Genomic DNA, 22,444 nt, shown 5'->3' with positions numbered 1-22,444 from the left:
AGACGCCCCTGCGGGGGCGAGATAATTCTTATGAATATAATGTCACACGCACATGGAACTGATGTTTATTCGTCATTCTGGAATGCTTTTGAAAAAAATTGAAGCCGATTTTCACTATGTATGAGTTACATTATTATGCTCTATAATACTTATATACGTTTTGCTTTGAAGAGTTGTTGGGTAACTGTGTTCTTGTTTCATGTTTCCATTCCAACACGAAATCCACATTCAGCAGTGTGCCATGAGGCCTGCTATTGAATGGGTACTCTGCACGTGGGCAAATAAAAATTGAAGTTCTGCTTGTTCGTAACTGTATCTGAGTGATTAAATGCTTTACTGGGCATTTCACCACAAAAATCATGATCACAGTTTGCTGCGAATGGGACAAAACGTTTCAACTAAAAATGTTTAAGCATCCTCTGGAACAAAACTTTATTCTTGTGGATATATTTCATGATTATGGTGTAGTATTCATCAGTTACAATATGTCTTGGTATTAAACTGCTTTAAATCAAATTAAAAAGGTAGGTTGCTCACTTGCTTGAAGCCATGTTATCATTTGCTGCGGCATTTCACGCACATCCATGGATTAGCCACCCTCTTCAGTTTTACGCATCGTAAGTGAAAACAGGCACTACAAGCTGAGCACTCTACAACACACCCTGCTCTGGCACCATGACAATGACATGTCAGCTTGGCACTTTCAATTTTTTGCATAGCTTTCCACACTGAATCTCGGGAAAAACATGATGGAAGAAAAAAGATTTTGCCTTTGATATTGCGTCTTCCCAGAACTTTCTATCAAACTTTATAATTTCAACTGTCATGGCAGGACCAGTGAAGACAACAAAATATGCTTTGTTTAGTCCTGCGGCAGCCATCTCTGCTTGTACTTGCATGTAGTATGCGTGGTTTTGCTTCAGCTTCATCATGTCATCAAGAAACGGCAAACATTTTGGCAAATCATTCATGGAAGCATCTTTCACTGAAGCAGGGCATTTAACTTCTAGAATTGCCTTCTCACAACAGCTACATGACAGAATGGCGTCAGGTGATGCAGCAAGAAACGGAAGGTCTTCTAGTACAAAAAGGCCACATTCGTAAAGCTGTAAACTCTTGTGCTTTTTAGCTTCATGTTGAATGAACGCTTGTTTAGCTTTCGGCTCCATATCGCATCCCCATCTAATGCTTGCGACTCGGGGTACCTTTGTGTAGCCCATTATTTGTGCGACTAACCCCATGGTGCCAGTTTTACATCCTACAACACGGTGCAATATGGAAGCTGTAATTCGTCCCCTGCGTTATTCTATCCATCTTGAAGAGCGCGATTGGCCACGTGTTGCTCTTTCAATAGAAGCACACCTTTTTTTGACAAGCGCAGTTTTTGGCTGCCGTTGCGTCAATACCAAAGTACATGCCTCCAACTGGAAGCTGCGGTGCCAGTTGCTGGTTCACTGCCTGCACAGGGCCTTGTTCACTTGTTTCTGGGGAAGAATCAGTTTCCTCGCTATCAGAAATCGAGCTGATGAGCAGTGTGCTTGGTGCAAGTGACTGCAAGAGTGAAAAGAAATGCATGAATATTACTGGTTTATGAGGAGCTGCATTTTAGAAATGGAATTTTTTAAGCTTGTTGACAATAAGTATGAAAAACATCTAGTGCTCAGAAATCAGGAATGCCTCATTAAGATATCATCCACTGCACTATATGTGCTCACATGATGGGATGGAGTTGAGCAGTCTTACCTTTACTTGATTAAACAAGCTGTGCAGTTGATCCGTACTCCAAGTGGGTACAGCTTCCTGGGGCCTTGGTATTTCATCTGATACACCTTGACAAATTTTCGGCCTGAAAAATAATATGTTACTAACGGGAGCCGCCTGAAAGCACATAATTGTTTTGGTTTGCCTGAAATACTAAAGCACAAAATGAACAAGCATACTTACTGCAGCTTTCTTGGTCACCTCAATCCACCCACAGGCAGTATCTGTTGGTGACTGCTTGTCAAAGTCGGACTTGACAGTTGCCTCCACATTAAAAAGCAAGGCAGCAACTAGGGTACAGCATTCTCCAAGACAGCAAAACAGCGGCATAAGCACTTTTTAAAGAATGCATGAAAATACATGGCTGGTAATTTAAGTTTAACACTAGTTCGTGAAATAAACGCACTTGTGGTAATGCCAGAAAAAAAAAACCTGTGAGGTCGAGGGGAAGTGGAAAGGAGCACCATGCATTTGTTTTCGTTAAGCATGTGTAGGGTGCGTCGACACACTAAGTTGATCTATGCAATAAAATGAAACACTGTTTACTCATTGAGAAGCTAAAAGGTCGGCGCAGCAAGCATGAACACTTTTCTTCAGATCGCGGATGCTTCTTTAGTGACTTCATTTTTGCCGATTCAGATTCATTATGTTCTCAGACTGCATGCATGCAGCTCTCTGTTTGTCACCTTGATCATCCACAAAAGGGCGGGATAGGTGCAATACGTTAGCACCTTGAGTGCATCTTTTTCTTCCATCTTGCCCACCGTGCCATTTAACGCCAACAAAATTATATTTTCTTAATGTTCGACGGAACATGCACTGTACCACAGAACGAACGCAGGTTTCTAAACTGATGAAACCTAGCCAAAATCATGGATTAAATTATGGACCCGTCAAGGAAAAGAAAGTACTCTCTGCAGTGCCTCCCCCCCGCGCGCACACACACGCACACATACACACACACGATTCGAGCGCGGTTAAAGCTCGCCGATACTCCTTCATGACAACACGCGAAGTCACGCCCACGAAGACACTCTCATTGCCAACACGTTCAATCAGCTCCTAAGAAACGTTATCACAGTGCATTTACCCAGTTATGCACGGCACTGTCATCCCTCACCACACACCAAGACTGGTACGTCTTAGAAAGGGTTTGGCTCGCCTCCACAGATGCCACGATGCGGACACCTTCGCCGCATTTGCCGGCCTTCAAAGACGAGACGCGCTTCACCTTGCCGTTCACGAACGAATTGTACGCGTCACTTAGCTTGAAGTTCTTAAATTGTACTTTGGTGTAGAAGCATACACCCTCAACCAGATAAACAAAAATATCCGCTGCGGACACTGGTGGAATGTTCTTACAGCCCGACGAGAAGCTGAAACGCACCACATCAGCGTCTAGTGGATCATGCAGCTCTTGGCCCTCGAACGTGAGCTGCTTGAAGTATCACTAGACATTGAGAACCGCTTCCAGAGAGCGAAGAAAAAACACGTTAACGTAAGAATTCGGACGACCGAGGCAACCGAGGCACGCAGTACACACTTGAAACGCAACATTCCAACGGGCAGAAGTCGCTCGGCCGGAAGTTTGCTGGGTTCAACCAATCAGCGCGCGCGCCGCCGTCTGTTTGTAAACACTGAAAGCGTCTATAGTTTATTGCCACTTTAATACAGTATTTCCCGTTTATCAATAGCAGTGGCTGCATTTTTAGCAAGTATGTGCAGATGTTCCCTTTATTGGTTATGCTGAAACAAGGTTGCCTACATGCAATTATCTATGAATATTTAACGAAATCTAGTAAAAAAATAATGGCTTATGGTGGGGTTGGTCCACATGTCCCAGCTATACTTGGTTTTCTTGGTGGTTCTTAATTTAATGTCATATAACTTTTAGATACATATTGTAATAAGTTGATGCACCAGAGATTTTTGTTGTTATGTTGCAATTTAGTGTCTAAATGTTTTAGACATGTTTCATGCACTCATCTTGTAATAGGGTTGTTTTTTGCATAATCAGAAGTCATTGATTGTTGGACATCTCCATTTGTACAGATAGTGTGTTGGCTAGAACGACTTACAGTTTCATGACATTATGTTACTGTGAGTGAAGGTGCCAAAAGACAAGTCTCTCATCGTATCGCGCTCTGGAGTTGTATTTTTTCAGTACTCGGTGTTTATGTTAGGTTTACTAAACTATACCTTCCTAGAAAATGTGTAAAGGTTTGAGTTGATTTCCTAATCACACCTGAAATTTCAAGAGTTTCTTGTGATGCACTAGGGGAGCTGCTGACACTACATCCACTCGCAGGCTATTGTGTTGATAGTGCACCTAAGTATTGGAAGAAGGCTTTGCAGTGATTGTTCTGTGGATGTAGAAGCCACTATATTTAGCTTGCTTTTGGTATAATGTCAATAAAAATAAAAGCTGTAACATTGTCTTTTAGTAGCTGTGTGCACCAGTATGATAGGTCTCCTTCAGGGTCAATGCTTTAAATTCTTTGTTTGTATTATTTATACGGCATTAAAAAGCGCCCATAAAAGCTGGAACAACATTGATTATGCACTGACTCAAGAGGTGGAAGGCCACATCTGGTGCCCGCATGGTACGTCGAATCAATTTTTTTAATCGACAACCAAATCGACTAGTGCGCATGACGGCGATAACAATCTTCGCTGTGTCTCGTTGAGAACGAAAACGGTTGTCCTCAGTGTAACAGAATCCACGGGTGGATGGGACGGGCAGGAGAGACAGACGAACACACAAGGCTAACACAGTTTCGAGCACTTCACTGCTGTTGCAGTAAAAAGTAAATGAGGATTACAGTAAATAACATGATCAGTATTGTACCATGCATACGCAAGTCTGCTTTCTCCGAGAGCAAAATTTAGCGCACTTGAAGTTTACAAGGCATACGCAAAGAAACCAAATGTTCATGATGCGTACATATAGCGAGACAGCACACATCATTGTAATGTACTACTTTTGCCTTTGAGGCACAGCTGGGACAATGCAGTGCCATGCCTCCCAATGGCATGGTAAAACAGAAGTGCTTGCTGGATAGCACATCTATGTACATGTACAGCTGCTCACTTCGCCCTTGTGCAGCGGTGTCCTCTGCCTGCTGTGCGCTGCTCTGAGCGAAGCAATGCACTTGCTGTAACAAGCTCGGCGTGTTTTTTTTTCTTGTAACAATATTTTTGCGACACTAAAAAATAAGCAAGTATGTGTAATGCTGGTAGACGTAGTAACCTTCCCGTACTGGGTGCTGTTGTTAAAGCGATTAGCACTCTTGGTGTACTTTATGAACTTTTCGGGGTCGGACTGTCCATTTGTCCATGTGTCTAGCATTTTCTCGCCAACACGGGTCACTGGGTAGTATATGGTCGAATCGTTAGAGCATCTGGCTGCTGTAAGGGGATTGGCTGTGAAACCAACCTTAGCGCCTACATGGGTTAATGGGTAATGTGCCTCTCTTTAATTAACCTCTTTCACTGGAACTTGGGTCATGTGTGTAAAGCTCTTTGTTTACTTTGGTTACTGGGCATGTACCATTCTTCAATCAACTGCTTTAACAAAAAACTTGGGTCACTGGGCGCATGCCACTCTGAAACAATCTTTCTTGAATATATCTTAACGTTTCTTGACAACGGATACCATCACCATGCACGGATCTTGCGGCAGCGCTGCCAGATTGTGCAGCGTGACCAGAGGGAAACGCGAGAGAGGGGCCCGGCTGCAGTACACCTGATACATGACATGATTCTAAGTTGCGAAGAGTGTCTTGCTACAATGCTAATTGCATTCATGTCCACAGTCATCGTGACATTGGTTCTACTGCAATCTTTACCGCTCACTCATCGAATTTTGTGCTAAAGCGCAATGTTAGCTTCCATGTGAAAATTTTGGCATTGTATCTTTCACCTACGATGGCAAACATACTTTGTTAAAAGCTGGAAGCACTAAATGTTTGTGAAGGACATTTTTTAGGAATCGTTACGAAGTGAATATAACAGCAGCGATTTACGTGGCTAATGGTTTTAAACGCATTATGAAAGTACGGCTTGGCTTGTTCAGTAACGGAGCGACTAGCGGTATTGCCCGCGGTGTTCTAGGTTTCAGCGTCTAGTTTCACTTTCTCCCGCCAAGTTTTCACGCCAACTTCGAGTACGTGAGGTTGCAGAGCTCCGAGTTCACGCTTCGGTGCAATGGAGATAACGTGCGTAATTAATCGTGGGCCGTCGAGCTACGTTCTCACTGTCTCTGGCGACCACAAACTCTAAAACCTAAAGGCTGCAATGGAGGCGCATTCATCCGTGCAGTTTGTTGACCGCGACACTATCCTGCAGTTAAGTTTCTTTTTCACACGGGCAGACGTGTTTCGATTATTATGTGCGTTTACCGATGTCAATACGACTCTCGTTTAAAGCAGATGAATTGCGAAGTTTCTTCATTGCTATACGATATTGGATCAAGAGAGTCCGGGGAAAAACTACTCCTACAGCATGTTTGACAGTACGTACGTATCGTAGCGGGAAAGCGTCAGTGTAGCTAAGTACAAATGTTCTGTTACAGCCCTGTTTCGACTACCTTTAAACGCGTATCGGTACTGCAATTTTCCTAGCAAATATCCACGCTTGTGCTTCAAGGGGCTTGTGGCTGTTTAGTAACTTCTTGACTTTTTGCGCTCGCAGAAACTAGTACGTTTAAACAGAAGCGCGCTAGCCCGCATGTTGTGTTCTAGCTGTACCACGGTCAAATTTAATTCAGTGTAACCCGCTTCGTCTACAGAACTCAGAGCCCAGTTATTGTAACGGCACCTTTACGTATTCTGTACTCACTGGCTCGTACAATGCAAGGCTGTGGCGGCTTTTAAACAGTCGCACGTTAATATTGTCGAAACAAGAGAATTCTGACAAAATTATGGCGAAAAAAAGAAAAACACCTTTATGAGCCACAGTTGAACGTTCATCGGTGAGAATCCAGCATGGGTGCTTGAAAATCAAGAATCCTGCTCTTCGTAGATTGCTTCTGCGCAGTATATATGTATATATATATTATACCGGAGCTCATCGGCACCAGCTATATGCCAGCCAGTGTGTGGAAGAAGACGTTGACGATCGTGTGGTTCGCGCTATGTCGGTTTTCAACGATGCCTGCAAAATACTCTTGTTGCAATATATATATATATATATATATATATGTTACGGCGGAGAACGTTTATTTAGGGAGTATTGCTATATCCGATGTTTGGACACGCAGCGGCGACCGATGCAAGGCTGTCGCTCCCCTCTGGCCACTTCGTCGCCGTCGTCTTCGCCCGACCGACAGTAGGAGCCCCTTCACTGTCTCGTGGCACTACCCTCCCTCCCCCCCCCCCGGGGGGGGGGGCGAGAGCGCCGACCCGGTGCTTGCTACGACGGACCAGAGGGTCCAGTTACGCACAGCTTAAGTCTGGCAACGTGCACGATAGCAGAGGGCGGGGGCGTAGACGGCGCTGGCGCGGTGACTGGCTCGTTCTCATACGTAACGTCGGTGACTTGACGTAGCACCCTGTAAGGACCATCGTAGCTCGAATTCGCATGTAGTTTCTAGCTGCTTCACATTTTAGGCTGTGTTTCAAGAATATTAAGTCCTTTTTGGGGCATTTCAGGCACGTAACAAAACTTTCAACCCATTTGTAAATGTGTATGAGAACACCACACTGGATAACAACTGCATCAGAGTTCTTGATGTGTGCATACTTCCAGATGGATCAGCAGCTTCAACAGAGGAAGACGGAAGCCGTAAGTCAACACACGATTTTCTTCTTATGATGCTGTCAACTAGTGCTTCATTTGCTCAGAATTTGACTAACTTACAAACGTCCTCAATTTGATTGTCCTTCCTTTGCTTTCGCAGTGGCTCATGTGTCCTCTGCACAGTGCTCAGCGCAAAATGCTCAGTGCACAACTAGGTCAGTGCACAATTTGTAGTGTAGCATAAAAAAATGAAGCATGCCTAACACGCAGCTTAGACAATGCATGCTAACATTGGCTGTGTACTGCTTTCACTGGAAAAGCTAAATACTACTTTTATAGGTTTGTTGCTATTGCAAAAGCATACCTCGCCCTACATGCACCCAGGGATGTTGGAACATCTCTGCAAATGGGCATGTTATGAAGTTCAGTTTACTGCAAAAGAGTGATACATATTTACTTAGAAAGAACTGTCTGAATAGAAGTGAAAGGGAAAGATCACAAACAATGGTGAATCCCAACTTAATGTGCTTACCCAAGAGTGCAGTGTCGCACGAGCTCAATTCTTATTGGGTCCAGTGTTTTCTGTGTAGAATGTCTAAAAGGCTTATCTATGTGGCATCTCTTGTTACATCATCAGGAGCAGGTTTTGTGTAAATGTCCACCTAGTGGATCGTCCATTTTGGCTGCGGCTGAAGCACTGATTGGCTAAACAAATAGGAGGGTTCTACAGCATTGCTGTTGTATTATGTGTATGAAGGAATTTGTACGTGTTAGAGTCATGTAATAATTGCACTTAATATGTTTTCTTTTATGTTGCGCTCACTTTAGAAATTCATTGTTCAGTAGTGACATCACCTCATGCGATGAGGCGACCAATGTGATCTTCAGCTCACAATGCAACAGCGCAAAAAGGAAGGCTGCAGTTTTTTTTCCCAAGACGCCTCGTGATATAGGTGCTCGTCTCAGCTGCTGCAGACAGACAGAGGTCCCAGCGAATCTCCGACGAAGAGTAGTCGATTGATTATGGTTAGAACTGTCTCGGAACACATTGTCATTCTTTTACTTCATCTAAAGTTGCATTTATTTGCACGCCTCTTTCAGCCAACTCGTACATTCCTACCAGTTTGCTTCTCAAAGATGTGAATTGATGACGTTCGATTGTGTTCAGGTGAACGTGTTGATACAGTAAGTAGTTAAGGAAATAAATCTGAACAAGTATACAGACATTCCCTGAGCTCAGCATGTCAGTGCAATCCCACTTGTCTGGCAGGGTGAAATGTCAACAAATGCTTTCATGTTGACTTCGGTGTAACAGCACAGCTGCTTATTACATTGTCACATGCTTGCCTCATGTATGTAGTAGAAATAGAAATTTAAAAAGAAGGAAGCTTCATACTTAGTGATTTTGCTGGTGTTCTAGAATTCACTTTACATATTTTATCTTTACATCAGTGGTGTTCACAGGCTGTGCTACCCCTTGGTTTTGTTTAATTAATTAAACAAAACCAAGGGGGTGTCACAGCCTGTTGTGCCATTGATAAAAAGGCACAGAGAAGGCACCTGGAAAAGCACTAATGAAGAAACAAGAAATGAAATTTCATACTCTCTGCCGATCCCAGCACAGTGCAGGATGTAGAAGTGTTAGGTAAGGTAAAGTTCATTGACCATAGGTTAGTGAGGCCTAGGATTTCTCTCAATTTGAAGAGAGAAAGAATAAAATTAGTCAAGAAGAAACCAGCCAACTGTGATGTGAATAGTGGCGTGTGGCGGTGACAAGAAGAAAGTGCTGATGGTGATTGCGAAGAAAGACGACGTGTCAGCGGCGTGAGAGCGCGCAGCCCCGAACGTCAGCTCGCAGAATGGCGGTTCAAGGCTCGGGTACAGGCGACCGCGTGTCCTTCTACCATGCGAACCTGGTCGGAGATCCCGCTCGTGGCTGAGCTCTCCTGTGCACCAGCGGCCGGCTGTCATAGCGGCCTGGTGCAGTGCTTCCTGCTGGGCATCGGGGTGCCCGAGCTGACTGTGTGCTGACCGAGCCCGATGTTATAGCGGCGGAGCGTTACGGGCCGGCTACAGCAGTGGCCTGGTGTTGTACCGGCCTGCTGTTTTTCTTCTGCTTCCACGTCGCGACAAGTTGCGGCGGGGTGGTGACGGCGTAGGACGTGGCCGTCGCAACACCACACCAGTCCAGCTGGAGCCCGACAGCGCAGCGACGTAGCCACAACAACCACCGTCACGGGCACCGCAACGTACACGGGTGACACATGAGTGCTAGCCACATCTTTCTATAGAAGGAGAACAACTTCCGAAGTCTAGCCCGTGTACATGTAAATCGTTGTATCGTCTTTGCATGTCTGGATAAATTCTGTTTCGTGTAAGAAGTTCCCGTCTGGCGGGTCATCATTAAAGGATCCTGGGCCCAACGGAAACAGCGAGTTTGTTTCCATCACACCAACCTAGATGCAGTAAAGGTAAAAACAGACAAATTTAGGCTGGTGCTTGCAAACGAATATGCAGCTTTAGAACAGAAAGATGAAGATAAATAACATAGAGGTAGTGAATGAAACTGCAACCAGGCTGAACTCAGAAGCAGCAATTGAAGTCGGAGATAAGCCACCAAGGCAACCAGTTGGTAAGCTCTCCCAAGTAACAAAGGGCCTAATAAAGAGACAACAAAGCATGAAAGTGTCCCAACTCAGTTAGAATTCAGAGATCACTTAGACTTCGCTCAACTGGCAAAACTGATCAACAGATATATTCGAAATTATTACACAGAAAAAGATTGAGGAAGCCATAAAAAATGGACGCAGCATGAAATCAGTGAGAAGAAAACTTGGCGTAGGAAAAGGGAAGATGTATGCACTGAAAGATAAGCAGGGTAATATTATCAGAAATATCGATGATATAGTAAAAGCAGCGGAAGAATTCTATACTGACCTGTACAGTGCCCAGAGCAGCCAAGCTACTTTCATTCGAAGTAGTGAACAGGATACAGAGGCCCCTTCTATAACTAGCGATGAAGATAGAAGGGCCTTGAAAGACATGACCAGTGGAAAACCGGCTGGAGAAGAAGGAATACTAGTGGATTTAATAAAAAGATAGAGGAGATATGCTTTAAAAGCTTGTCGCCCTTTATACGCAATGCCTCACGACTTCAAGTGTACCAGAACGCCAACATTATACTAATCCATAGGGGAGACGTTAGAAAATTGAAAATTTATAGGCCCAAAAGCTTGCTTTCAGTATTGTATAAATTATTGACCAAGATAATTCAGAATAGAATCAGGGCAACTCATGATTTCAATCAACCAAGTGAACAGGCTGGTTTGAGGAAGGGATATTCTACAATGGATCACATCCATGTGATTGATCAATCAGGTAATCGAGAAATCTGCGGAGTACAATAAACCTCCCCAATAAACCTCCCTATACATGGATAACCGGTGGACCATTAGGGTTACAGAATGGATACCAAGAGAAGGGAAGCGCAGTCGAGGACGGCAGAAAGTCAGGTGGGATGATGAGGTTAGGAAATTCGCAGGCGCAAGTTGGAATACGCTAGCGCAAGACAGGGGTAATTGGAGATCGCAGGGAGAGGCCTTCGTCCTGCAGTGGACATAAATATAGGCTGATGATGATGATATGACTTTCATAGATTATGAAAAGACTTGATTCAGTAGAGACGCATTGCGCAAATATCTACAAGGATTGCACAGCTACCTTATTTCTCCACAAGTAGAAGTATACCTATCAAGAAAGGCATCAGGCAAAGCAAAACAATCTCTCTAACGCTATTCACTGCATGCTAAGAAGTATTCAAGCTCTTCGACTGGGAAGGCTTAGGAATGAGGAACAACGTTGAATATCTCGGCAACCTTCAGTTTGCACATGACATTGGCCGAATTACAACAAATGATTGAGCACCTTAACCGAGAAAGTGTAAGAGTAGGTTGAAGATTAAAATGCATGCAGAAGACAAAAGTAATGTTCACATGCCTGGTAAGGGAACAAGCTTTCAGGATTGCCAGTCAGCCTATAGAGTCTGTAAAGGAGTACGTTTAGCTAGGCCACTTACTCACAGGGGACCCTGATCATAAGAAGGAAATTTACAGAATAAAATAGAAACTTTATTGCAATGGAAAAAGTTTTAAGGAGGGGTACTCGGAGCCACCTCGGAGTGCTCGGAGGGGTGTCCGTCCAGGGCCCTACTGGCCTCTCTGCCGCCTGCCCGACCTGGCTAATTCAGGACTTCTGTCGTGCCAGGGAGAGAGAGAAACAGCTTTTGTACTGAAGGCACTGGGCCACTGTGCTGGTGAAGGAAGAAGAGAAGCAACGCTTGCCCGCCCGCTTCGCCATAGCTACATTTTACTTGTTTCGGTCTACCGTTAAAACGCTAGATCGAGTGCTGCTAGGCAAACATTCCCATTGCATCAGGTGGAGGCGCTGGGTTTCTCTTCCACATCCTGGAACTCCGCAGTCGGACGCTACCACCAGCTCCTGCGATGAATGATCCCGGACCGTCCCAAACTGCTGCTCCCGTACCCCCGACCATTGTCTGCCCTGGCGTCATCCGGCAGCGCGATCCTGCTATATTTAGCGGAGCAGACGACCTCGACGTCAAGGACTGGCTCGCCGAATACGACCGTGTAAGCGCATATGATAGGTGGGCCGAGCGCGACAAGCTCACTAATGTAGGCTTTTATTTGGCGGGCGTGGCGAACCTATGGTTCAGAAATCATGAATCCAGTGTTACCACCTGGTCCGCTTTCACGAGCACTTTGACTGAAGTCTTCGGCCGTCCCGCCGTTAGCCGCCTTTGTGCTGAACAGCGATTGCGTGGTCGCGCTCAACGCAATGACGAGAGCTTTACCAGCTACATTGAAGACGTGCTCTCGCTCTGCCGGCGCGTCAACTCATCCATGGACGGAGCTGACAAGATCAAGCACGTCATGAAAGCCATCGATAACCACGCCATCCAGATGCTCGTCGCCAATAGTCCCCAGACGGTTGCCGAGGTAATTCAACTCTGTCAGCAGTACGACGAGCTGCACAAGCAGCCTGCCTCAAAACGTTGTGCTGCTTAGCAGGATACCGCGGATTTCGCTCCCTTGGATTTCAGCCGCGACGCTGCCGATATTTCTGCTTTAATGCCGCGAATAAAGCAGTTCATCTGCCAGGAAGTTGCGAGGCAACTATTTCTGGCGACTAGACCTCCTGAGCCGGTGATATCCTTGGCTCCTTCGCTTCGTCAGGTGCTTTAAACGCAAGTTGCTGAGGCGCTTCCACCTGCCCCTCATCCACAGCGCGTTGTTGGACCACTGATGTACGCTAACCTTGTTGCCCGGCCTTATGTTCCTCGGGCTCCTGACGCCTACCGGACCACCGGAACTTTCCATGTACCGCCACCACCTTCACGTCCGGTTCCTTACTCGACCGCTGGAACCCCTGTCGTCAACCCGTGGCGCACACCTGATAACCGGCCAATATGCTATTCCTGTGGTTTCCCAGGCCACGTAGCACGATTCTGCCGCCGTCGCAACTACAGTTTCCCTGACAGTGAAGTCAAACTGTAGTGAACTACAGTTCTGTAGTGAACTACAACTGTAGTGAACTACAGTTTCCCTGACAGTGAAGTCGCGGAAGTCGAGCCTCTGGCTCGACTTCCGCGTCATGTGTCTAATCTTCCTCCGGACTCGTCTTCTAGTCGCCGCCCCTTCGATTCACGCCGGTCGCCCTCCCCACGTCGCCGATCCCTTTCCCCAATGGTTCGTCAACTGCATCCAGCCCGCGAGGAAAACTAACAGTCGCAGTTCCCGAGGCAAGAACTGCGTTTACGTCGAACATTTCAAGGCCTCATTTTTCTCCTGCGAACGATATTTTAGAACTGTCCATAGATGGCGCCAGCGTACACGCACTTATTGACACCGGAGCCGCCGTTTCTGTTATTAGTGAAAAGTTTTCACTAATAACATAAACGGCGGCTCCATGTTTGACGATGCGGCATCACTTCCACTTTGCGCCGTCACTCCTCCTGGCGCGACCGATGCCCCTGTGGACGTCTTCGCTCATGTCGTCGACTTGGCACTCACACCTGTCCAGCACGCGGAAATTATCAAGCTCCTCCAGCGTTTTCGGGCCTCATTCGACATTGGCCAACCGTCCTTGGGTCGAGCGTCAGCAGTCGTTCACCATATCAACGCCGGCCAACAAACCCCTCTGCGCCAGCGTCCGTATCGTGTGTCGGCCGCTGAACGCCGGATCATCGACCAGCAGGTTGACGACATGCTGCAGCGTGGCATCATCCGGCCCTCTAACAGTCCCTGGGCATCTCCGGTTGTCCTCGTTAAAAAGAAACACGGTTGCATAAGGTTCTGCGTCGACTATCGCCGCCTTAACCGCATAACACGCAAAGATGTCGGTCCTCTGCCGCGCATCGACGATGTTTTTGGACAGACTACAGGGCGCGGGATTCGTTTCCTCGCTGGATCTGCGCTCCTAGTACTGGCAAGTGCAGATGGCAGAGGCCGATCGCCAAAAGACAGCCTTTGTAACACCTGATGGCCTATATGAATTCACCGTCATGCCCTTCAGCCTCTGCAACGCGCCTTCCACTATTGAACGAATTATGGACACCATTCTTCGAGGCCTGAAGTGGAACACGTGCCTTTGTTACTTAGATGACAATGTAGTTTTTCTACCGACTTTGCGTCACACCTCAGCCGCCTCGAGCAAGTCCTTGCGTGCCTCATCGCTGCAGGACTGCAGCTAAATTTGATGAAATGCCACTTCGGCGCTCGCAAGCTTACTATTTTCGGTCATGTAGTCTCAAAAGACGGTACCCTCCCGAACCCCACGAAACTTAGTGCCGTGTTCGCGTTCCCCAAATCAAAACCCTGAAAGAGCTTCGCAGCTTCATCGGCTTATGCTCGTATTTCCGACGCTTCGTCCGCAATTTTGCCCCCATAATCGCCCCCTTGACCGCGTTTCTTACCGGCCGTTCTGAGCTACCGGACTGGTCCCCGGCATGTGACGACGCATTTCACGAACTGCGCCGCCTTCTCACTACAACGCCAGTACTGCGCCACTTCGATCACTCTGCTCCAACTGAGATTCAAACGGACGGTAGTGGTGTGAGGCTAGGCGCTGTTCTTGCACAGCGCAAGAATCGCTTTGATGAGTACGTCGTAGCGTATGCCAGCCGCACCCTTACCAAAGCTGAGGCGAACTACTCCGTTAATGAAAAGGAATGTCTGGCCATTCTTTGGGCTATCGCAAAATTTAGACCTTACGTATATGGGCGCCATTTTGACATCGTGACCGACCACCATGCCCTATGCTGGTTGTCTTTAATCAACGATCCAACTGGTCGGCTCGCTCGTTGGGTATTACGCCTACAAGAATACGACATCCGTGTTGTTTATCGCTCAAGCTGAAAGCATTCCGACGCAGACGCTCTTTCCCGGTCACCCCTGCTCGTCTATTTCCGCGTGCGGTACGCTCGCCCTCAACATTTCCGACATACGCCATCAGAGCAGCGTAAGGACCCGTCGATCTGTTCGCTTCTAGACTTTCTGTCTAGCCGGTCGCCAGCGCCGATCTCTCGGACGCTCCGTCGCCATGCCACGCACTTCATTATACGGGATAACCTGCTTTACCGCCGCAACTACAACTCCAGCTGGCGCAAGTGGTTGCTTGTTATTCCTCGACACCTCCGCTCCGACATCTGCTCGACTTTTCACGATGACCCACAATGCGGCCACGCTGTGGTATTAAAGAGATATTCTCCCCACCAGGTTCGCTACTACATGCGCGGTATGTACCGTTCGCCAGTATGTACGGTCATGCCTCGATAGTGGACCTCATTGGAAATCCGCGATAACCACTATCCGTCAAAAGGTGACAACCTGGCAGGGACGTGACTTCTCCATATTCACAAGTGCTAAGGCGTGCAATATATCCTTGCTTCTAAGCTTCTTTATGTTCTTTCTGCACGCCTTGCACTGCTCTCGCATCCATGTTCAGGCATTTCAAAGAATATTTGCATGTTTTATTTGGCAGTCATCACGGGAAGACATGAGAAGGGACAATCTTTTTCTTCCACTTGAGAAGGGAGGTCTCAGTCTTGTGCATTTGTTTGAGACAATTGGTCATGCAATTATTTTACCTTAAAAATGTCAGTCATCCTTTTCTTCTTGCAGTTAATCGAACACGGCTTGCTTCACACCTCCCTTTTCTTTTTGTCACGACAAACTGTGCTCAAGAACTGCCGTTATGGGGCTTCTTAAAGGAATCCTTGGATACTATTTCATTTTTAAAAGCCAGATTCACGTTAGAATATTTATTTAGCGTTGATCGAACATCGCTAAATATAGCACTTGTAAATAACCTTTTCCCTGCACCTATGCATCGAAAGCCGTATCTGTCTCTATTTGGTCAAGATGTTCTTGGCCGTGTCCGTCGAGTGCGTATAACGCCAGCAGCGAAAACCATTTTTCTTTAAGCTGCACACTTGCACCCTGCCATTTAAAACATGGCTGACGGTTAACTGGCGGCGTTAAAATTGCATTCGGGGTACAGTCGTAACTAATTCTACTGAAAACCAAAAATGAAACTTATTCTTGCCAAAAAAAGCTTAGTGCAAGATAGGTGACCCCACTGCTTTCGAACGGACATGATTATTTTATGCCTTGGTTTGCGGTTGCCATTTTCCAATTTGCCGAACGTTTGGCATTTCTAATGCATTATATGTAACTGAAGATCACTTTATGTGGTTGGTAGACAGCAAAAAGGAGGTGTCATCGGGGACCCATAGTAACTAGCTGCTGAGATACAGCTGGGCGTGTGTCCGTGTGCCTTTGTATGTTCCATAAAGTTGTTTCAACACGGTACGCGTCGACTTTGCTTTCGTTATTTAACGTGCGCGGTACAATCAGCCCCAAGTTACTTTTCTTGGACATTTGGGCGGTAATATAACTGCTCGTTACTATCGAGGGAGTGGTAGAATCATGCAAATACGGTAATTACTTGGCACTAAAATAACTTTCAGAGTTGCTGGACTCGCACGAGTTCTTTCTGTAAAACATGCACCAAGAAAACATCCTCTCCGTACTTCATGCCACGAAAAGTGCTTACGAATCCTTTCGTGGCCCCTCAAAAGGGCTGCTCTCACACACAGACTCCAAAGTGCAATTATTAGTAGTTAAAGAAGCCCCCGAATGGAGTTGAAACAAGCACAAAGGAAAAAGCGAGGTCACGCAAGAGCATTCAGCGTGTCAGTCACTTCTGGAAATTCAACCGGAACCGATATTCTGGCGTGTCGGCAGGGACGCGACACGTCTGCAAAGCATTAAAGAAAGCAACACACGTCTGGACGTGTAATGGCGTAATGTGTGCTAGAATACCCAGGGGTGTAGATGCCGTAGGTGACGCTTGGATGATGCTTGGATACACGAACTGTGCCGCCGAGTTCCCACGTGTTGATGAGATTCAGAGGGAGTTTTGGCAGAAGGCGGTGACGCCGTGCAAGCGGAGGAAATGAATGGGGTGGTCGATTTGCATCCCTGGTCAGAAATGATATAAAGCGGCAATCACTTGTGTCCTGGCCAGACACAGCTGTTTTTGGGACAAAACCTGCACCAGCTCCTCGGCATTGCGCTTGTGATAGAAAGCTGGTGTTATCTCCGACCACCACGTACTTGGTCAGTGCAGCAGATCTGGCCATACGACATTGGCTCGGCCGCCTCAGTCCCTACAAGCGGCAGAGCTGCTGTTCCTCTTACTTGTGAATTAGGATTCATTATTACGGTCTTTGCAAATCTTGTATATCAATCAAGTGTTATTGAGATCATGCCATCATTTAAATGACTTGGCATATTCTTTTCAGAAAACATGCAATGGGACGACCACATTAACGATATCCTCTTAAAAACATCCCGAGTAGTAGGCCTTCTGCTGCGCCACAGAAGCATTTTGCTTCAAAAAGTAAAATTAATGTTCTATAACTATATTTTTTGTTCCTATCTGAACTACTGAACACTTGTGCGGGCCACAACCACAAAATCAAACCTACAGAAAATATCCATCATACAAAAACGGTTACTTAGGATAATCTATGGATTAGCATATGGATACATAAGGGATCTCTTCGTTAAACTAGATATTGTTAATGTATTTAGTTTATACCACTACAGGCTACTGCGTAGATACAAAGCGCAGTTGAAAAACCACGAGTACAGCTTTTCTAGTCTCGCATCGTTAAGCTTATTCCAATGCCTGTATCCACACCGTCACAAAGCTCACTGGGTCTTACCGACTACACGGACTAACCACGGACAGCAAATGCTGCACTACCAGTTAACCCTCATATTAAATTAATTGAGGCGCAAGTTAGTTCTCTGGACATCAATATTTGGTCATACGCCAATTTGTCGTAAAAAAAATCAGCAACAATAACCATTCTCACCTACCCACTTTCTCCTAATGCAGGTGATTTTGCTGGCTATTTTTTGTTTTATTTTTGTGAGCGAAGCTATGTTGTGTGTTACCATGACTGTACTTATATCTATGTATGCTTGCGTATATATGGATCTATATATATATATATATATATATATATATATATATATATATATATATATATATACGTTTATTTATATGGCCGAATTTGTGAATATATATGGGCGTTCATGTATGCCTGTAGATGCGTATATGCACTTTTTCTTCGCTTTTTTATGCCAGTGTCAACAAATGCATCTTTTCTTTTTCGTTTTCTTATTTTTCGTTGCTGGAAATGGAAAACCAACAATATTACGTATGTGCACTCAAATGTTTCTGTACTGTATGCCCCACTGCTGCTGCCTCTAATGGGAGTGGCAACTCCATCAAGGGAGTTGCCACTCCCATTACATCCTCTTACCCCCTCTTGCGGAGGGGGTGGGAATAAAAGCGACAATTCCCTTGATGGAGTTGATGGATTGATGGGAAATGAAAACATTATTATTATTATTATTATTATTATTATTATCTTGTTCACGGTTCTGCCTTGTGTGCAACCGGTACCTGGTACCAAGCAGCTACTGCAAGCGCCGGTCCTGACCAGCAGTGATGCGTGTACCTGAATAATGCACCGCTGCCTGCGGAATAATACACAGACCCGGACAACTTCGACTTGTGGCTCTTCCGAGGTGCCTGCCATGGGTAGCATTGAGCTGGTACCAGACGTTGACTAGCATGCTGCATTCTATGCCGACTTCCATTCTATGGCGATGTGCAGAGTGTGTGTTCTTGTACGAGGGTTGGTGTACATCTCAAGTTGTCAAAGTGAAGCCGTAGCAAGGATTTTGTCACGGACCTAGAAGGAAGATGTCTTCAAGTACAATAGCTGAAAAATGAGATTCATTTTTTCAGACTCTCATTTGAAAGCACATCAAACACTCGGCATCTAAAGCATACCTAATGCCTGTTCTGCACCTATCTGTCATTTTTGGCAGGCACACATTTACCTAATAATAATGCTGTGGCTGGAAATACCTACTTTGCAGGTGCGGCACTCATGAACTTGCACTCTCAGAGATATGTGCGTTGGTTCCACAGCAACCATTTGTGGATGTGACAATGAAATGGTGTCCTTATTTGCTGCTAATATCACGATCGGTGCTTTGAAAGGCTGGTTGGCAGAAAGACGTGAGCTTCAATTATTGCTTAACTGTGATGAAGCACTGCATGTGGCATCTTTGTGCTTGCTCATTGCCTTTGTATAAGTGATTGACAAAGTCTGTCGATAGTGCACTGGTGGACTTGCCAAGGAATTTTTGATATATTGACTCTGTATTAAAACGATGATGGAAAAATAGGAAAACCAGAGAATTGTAAGCACACGCTGTAGTATGTGGGCTAACTTTAGTGAACTTCAGAAATTGGAGCAATAGATAGCACACTTTGTTACAAGTGGTTATTCTCAGTGCTGTCATTATAAACAGACTTATTTCTATAGCCGCATTTTCTGTAGTGGAGTTGAACATCCAAATGTTAGAAATCAGTTGGAGTTGATTGAATCTCCAGAGCTAGACGGCACTTACTGTTACCTATTTGACGTAATCATAGCCATATTTCCAAGACAGGCAACACAGGCCAAACAAGTTTGTGCACAAGGATGTTCCCCATGATTGTGTTTGGGACATGATATGTCATGTCCCAAAGTGTGCTCTACTGTGTAGCAGTTCTTTTTCTTTATTCGTTTGTGTTTGAAGAAATTAATTGCTGTATAACAGTGATCAGTGCTAAGCTTGTTCTTATGAATGACTTCGTGATATAAATACTTTAATAAATTGTGATTTAAACTGAAAAGGTAATGTAAGAAAGAGTGATTAGAGCTGGGTGCATTTGTGAATGCTGTAATAAGTTATGACAATATACCTGCTCTTTACGCCTATCTTGTTTTTTTTTCGATTTGTGTCACTGGAGAGTATTATACCATATTTTAAGAATATTCAAGTTCAAAATGCAGCGGTTTCAGAAAGGGCACATCTTGTATTCTATACAATGTACTTTGCATTGTGGTAAAGTGTATCTCAGTTTTTGTGTGTGTGTGTTTGCAGTCAGTCACACACGTGTAGGTTGAGTGCACCTGAAGGCAGACTTTACAAATGGGCTACACATTGCCTCGAAGCCACAGCGGGGCTTCATCGGATGGAAGCACTTGGAGTGCTGTTAACTGAATATGTGAAGCAAATTTCTTTTTCGAGCCTTGCCTTGCGTGGCAGTCATGCAAAGTCACTACAATTATAACTCGACCCAAGGAAACCCGATTTAATGAAGTTCCCGATCTAATGAAGAAATTTCTATTCCCCGGCAGGTAGCCATAGGGTTTAATGTTGTCATCAACCCGAATTAACGAAACTAATCGCCACCAAACACAATTTAACAAAGTTTTTCCTGAAATAAATGAGTAAAAATGAGGTGATTTCTTTCTAAATTTTACACAGACGTTTTTTTTTTCTTAGAGCGTGCGCTCTAACGCTTTTGCCTTAAAACATTATCCGCCCTAGTCATGGTCTTTACGTCCATGCCTTTGCATATCAGCAGCCTGTCATAGCTTCATGTGACCGTCTACCTGGCGTGCATTGCACATCGCCCATTGTACAAACAATTCTGGCCCCACTCGCGGGCTTTTCACATGCGCAGGTGTGGGTTGGTGGCAAATACAATGTCGGGGTAGATTTTGTGTGTCGCTACATTACAATTTTAGATATTGAAGGACTGAAAAATCCCTTTCTCGATTTTACAAACTTCCCGATTAAACGAAATAATTTGAGTGTGGTCATCACTTCGTTAAATTAGCTTTGAACTGTATTTTGGCAAATCAGTTGAGCGAAATCCCCGAAGGGGGGAAGTACAATGAACGGGAAAAATGTTTATCCCCCCAATGTAGCACGAAGCTTGCAAAGAAAACCCATATGGGTTTCTCAGAACGAACGCGTTTTGGTTGAATAAAGATTCGTCCTGATCAAGGAATTTTTGCTCCACTGCGAAGCTTCCTTTCCGAGAAACCTGTGTGGGGTTTCCTTTGTAGCTTTGTGCCACATTTGGATGGATGAAATTTTTTTTTCCTTTCAAGGTCACTAATGTAAAGCTTTGCACCCTTTCCTCGGCAAGATGGTACTAAATACATGCAAAATGTCATGTTAAAACTTAGATAGGCATTATGTGATTCAACGAATTCAACAATATGCTTATAACTACGCATTCTAACATATTACTAGACTAAGGTATAAAGAAGATCTATATATAGTTACAAAACCACATTTTTACCATATTTAAAAAGGGGGAGGACTTTCGTTTGTTTTCAAGATGTAAAAACAATACCTGTTGTGAGAGAACGCTGAAAAATAATAGCGGTACTGAGCAGCCCACTGGAAATAATGTACGAAAATGCATTAGCAATTACGTCAGAGACCCTTCATTTCGTATATGTGCCTTCATTGAACAACATTTCTTAAATTTGCAGACGTACTTCTATATTCTAACAATGTTATTAAGGCATACAACGTTAAAAACATAGAGAAAGAAAGAAATGCTATAGGAGTGTTTTCAATAAGAAACGAGCCCTTAAGTGCGCATGCATCAGTAAAACTGTAACACATGTGTTACAGTTTGTTGACTCCTGCTGCTGATTGCGTCAAGTTCAGCTGAAGTCGCGCAAGCCTTCTACACCTTAGTTAGAGAAGATTGGCTTTCCTTGCAGACCAAAGACAATTGCAAAAAAAGCACATAAAGGTAGAGATGTTTTGGTATAGCCTGTAGAGCAAAAGATCCACTGAAGATAATTACTACCCCAGCTAGGTGCTGTCTTATAATCTCGGAAGATAAACCATTTATAACACATGCACAGGGTGGAAATGATTGCATGCCCATGCACACGCTACATAACGACAATCACCACAAAAACCCATCGCATTACTATTACTTCCACAGGTAATTTTCACTGCTGCTATGGAATTATTTTGATCACTACACCAAAATCTATAGCAACCAATACATTGGGCATTTCAATTGGTTCATGAAAGCGGAATGGACACTAGCCAGACTGAAGCAGCGGCATTACACACTGTTCAATGGACAGCCTCGTGTAAAAACTCGTCACGGACACTTGCTGACTGTCTTCAGGCGGGGACATGCCCTTCTGTTAGATTCACGTTTCACTTTCATATTCACGTGCAGACTTTCGCGTCATTAGACATAACTAGCTACACTTACTAGGCTTCTGCGTGCGCAAAGGGATGCGAAATGCGTGAATGCAATTAGTTCATCGCCAAAAGGCGCCCCTATATTGCAAAGTGATAATTTGAAATGTCTACATCGATCAACAGCAGCGCGCATCAATTCTGCGGTTTCGAGCTCGTGAGCAGTGTCTCGACGTGGTGTCGAAGGCCAAACAGGCATCCGG

At 45.0% G+C, this 22,444-nt stretch overlaps 1 protein-coding gene across 1 annotated transcript in view; it reads right to left on the bottom strand.

Moving 5' to 3' along the window:
* The window catches only part of LOC125943497 (uncharacterized), a 79,498-nt gene extending 77,407 nt beyond the window's left edge, over nt 1-2,091 (bottom strand). The window contains exons 1-2 of the mRNA XM_049662844.1: nt 1,945-2,091; nt 1,744-1,878 (exon numbers count right to left, since the gene is read on the bottom strand). Coding sequence (XP_049518801.1) covers nt 1,744-1,878; nt 1,945-2,091 — 282 coding nt within the window. The remainder of the gene's footprint in view (nt 1-1,743; nt 1,879-1,944) is intronic.
* Nucleotides 2,092-22,444: the final 20,353 nt, after the last annotated feature.

Source organism: Dermacentor silvarum, chromosome 2, assembly GCF_013339745.2.
Source record: "Dermacentor silvarum isolate Dsil-2018 chromosome 2, BIME_Dsil_1.4, whole genome shotgun sequence".
NCBI classification, from domain to species: Eukaryota; Metazoa; Arthropoda; class Arachnida; order Ixodida; family Ixodidae; genus Dermacentor; species Dermacentor silvarum.
This window is presented reverse-complemented; position numbering and strand designations above follow the sequence as displayed.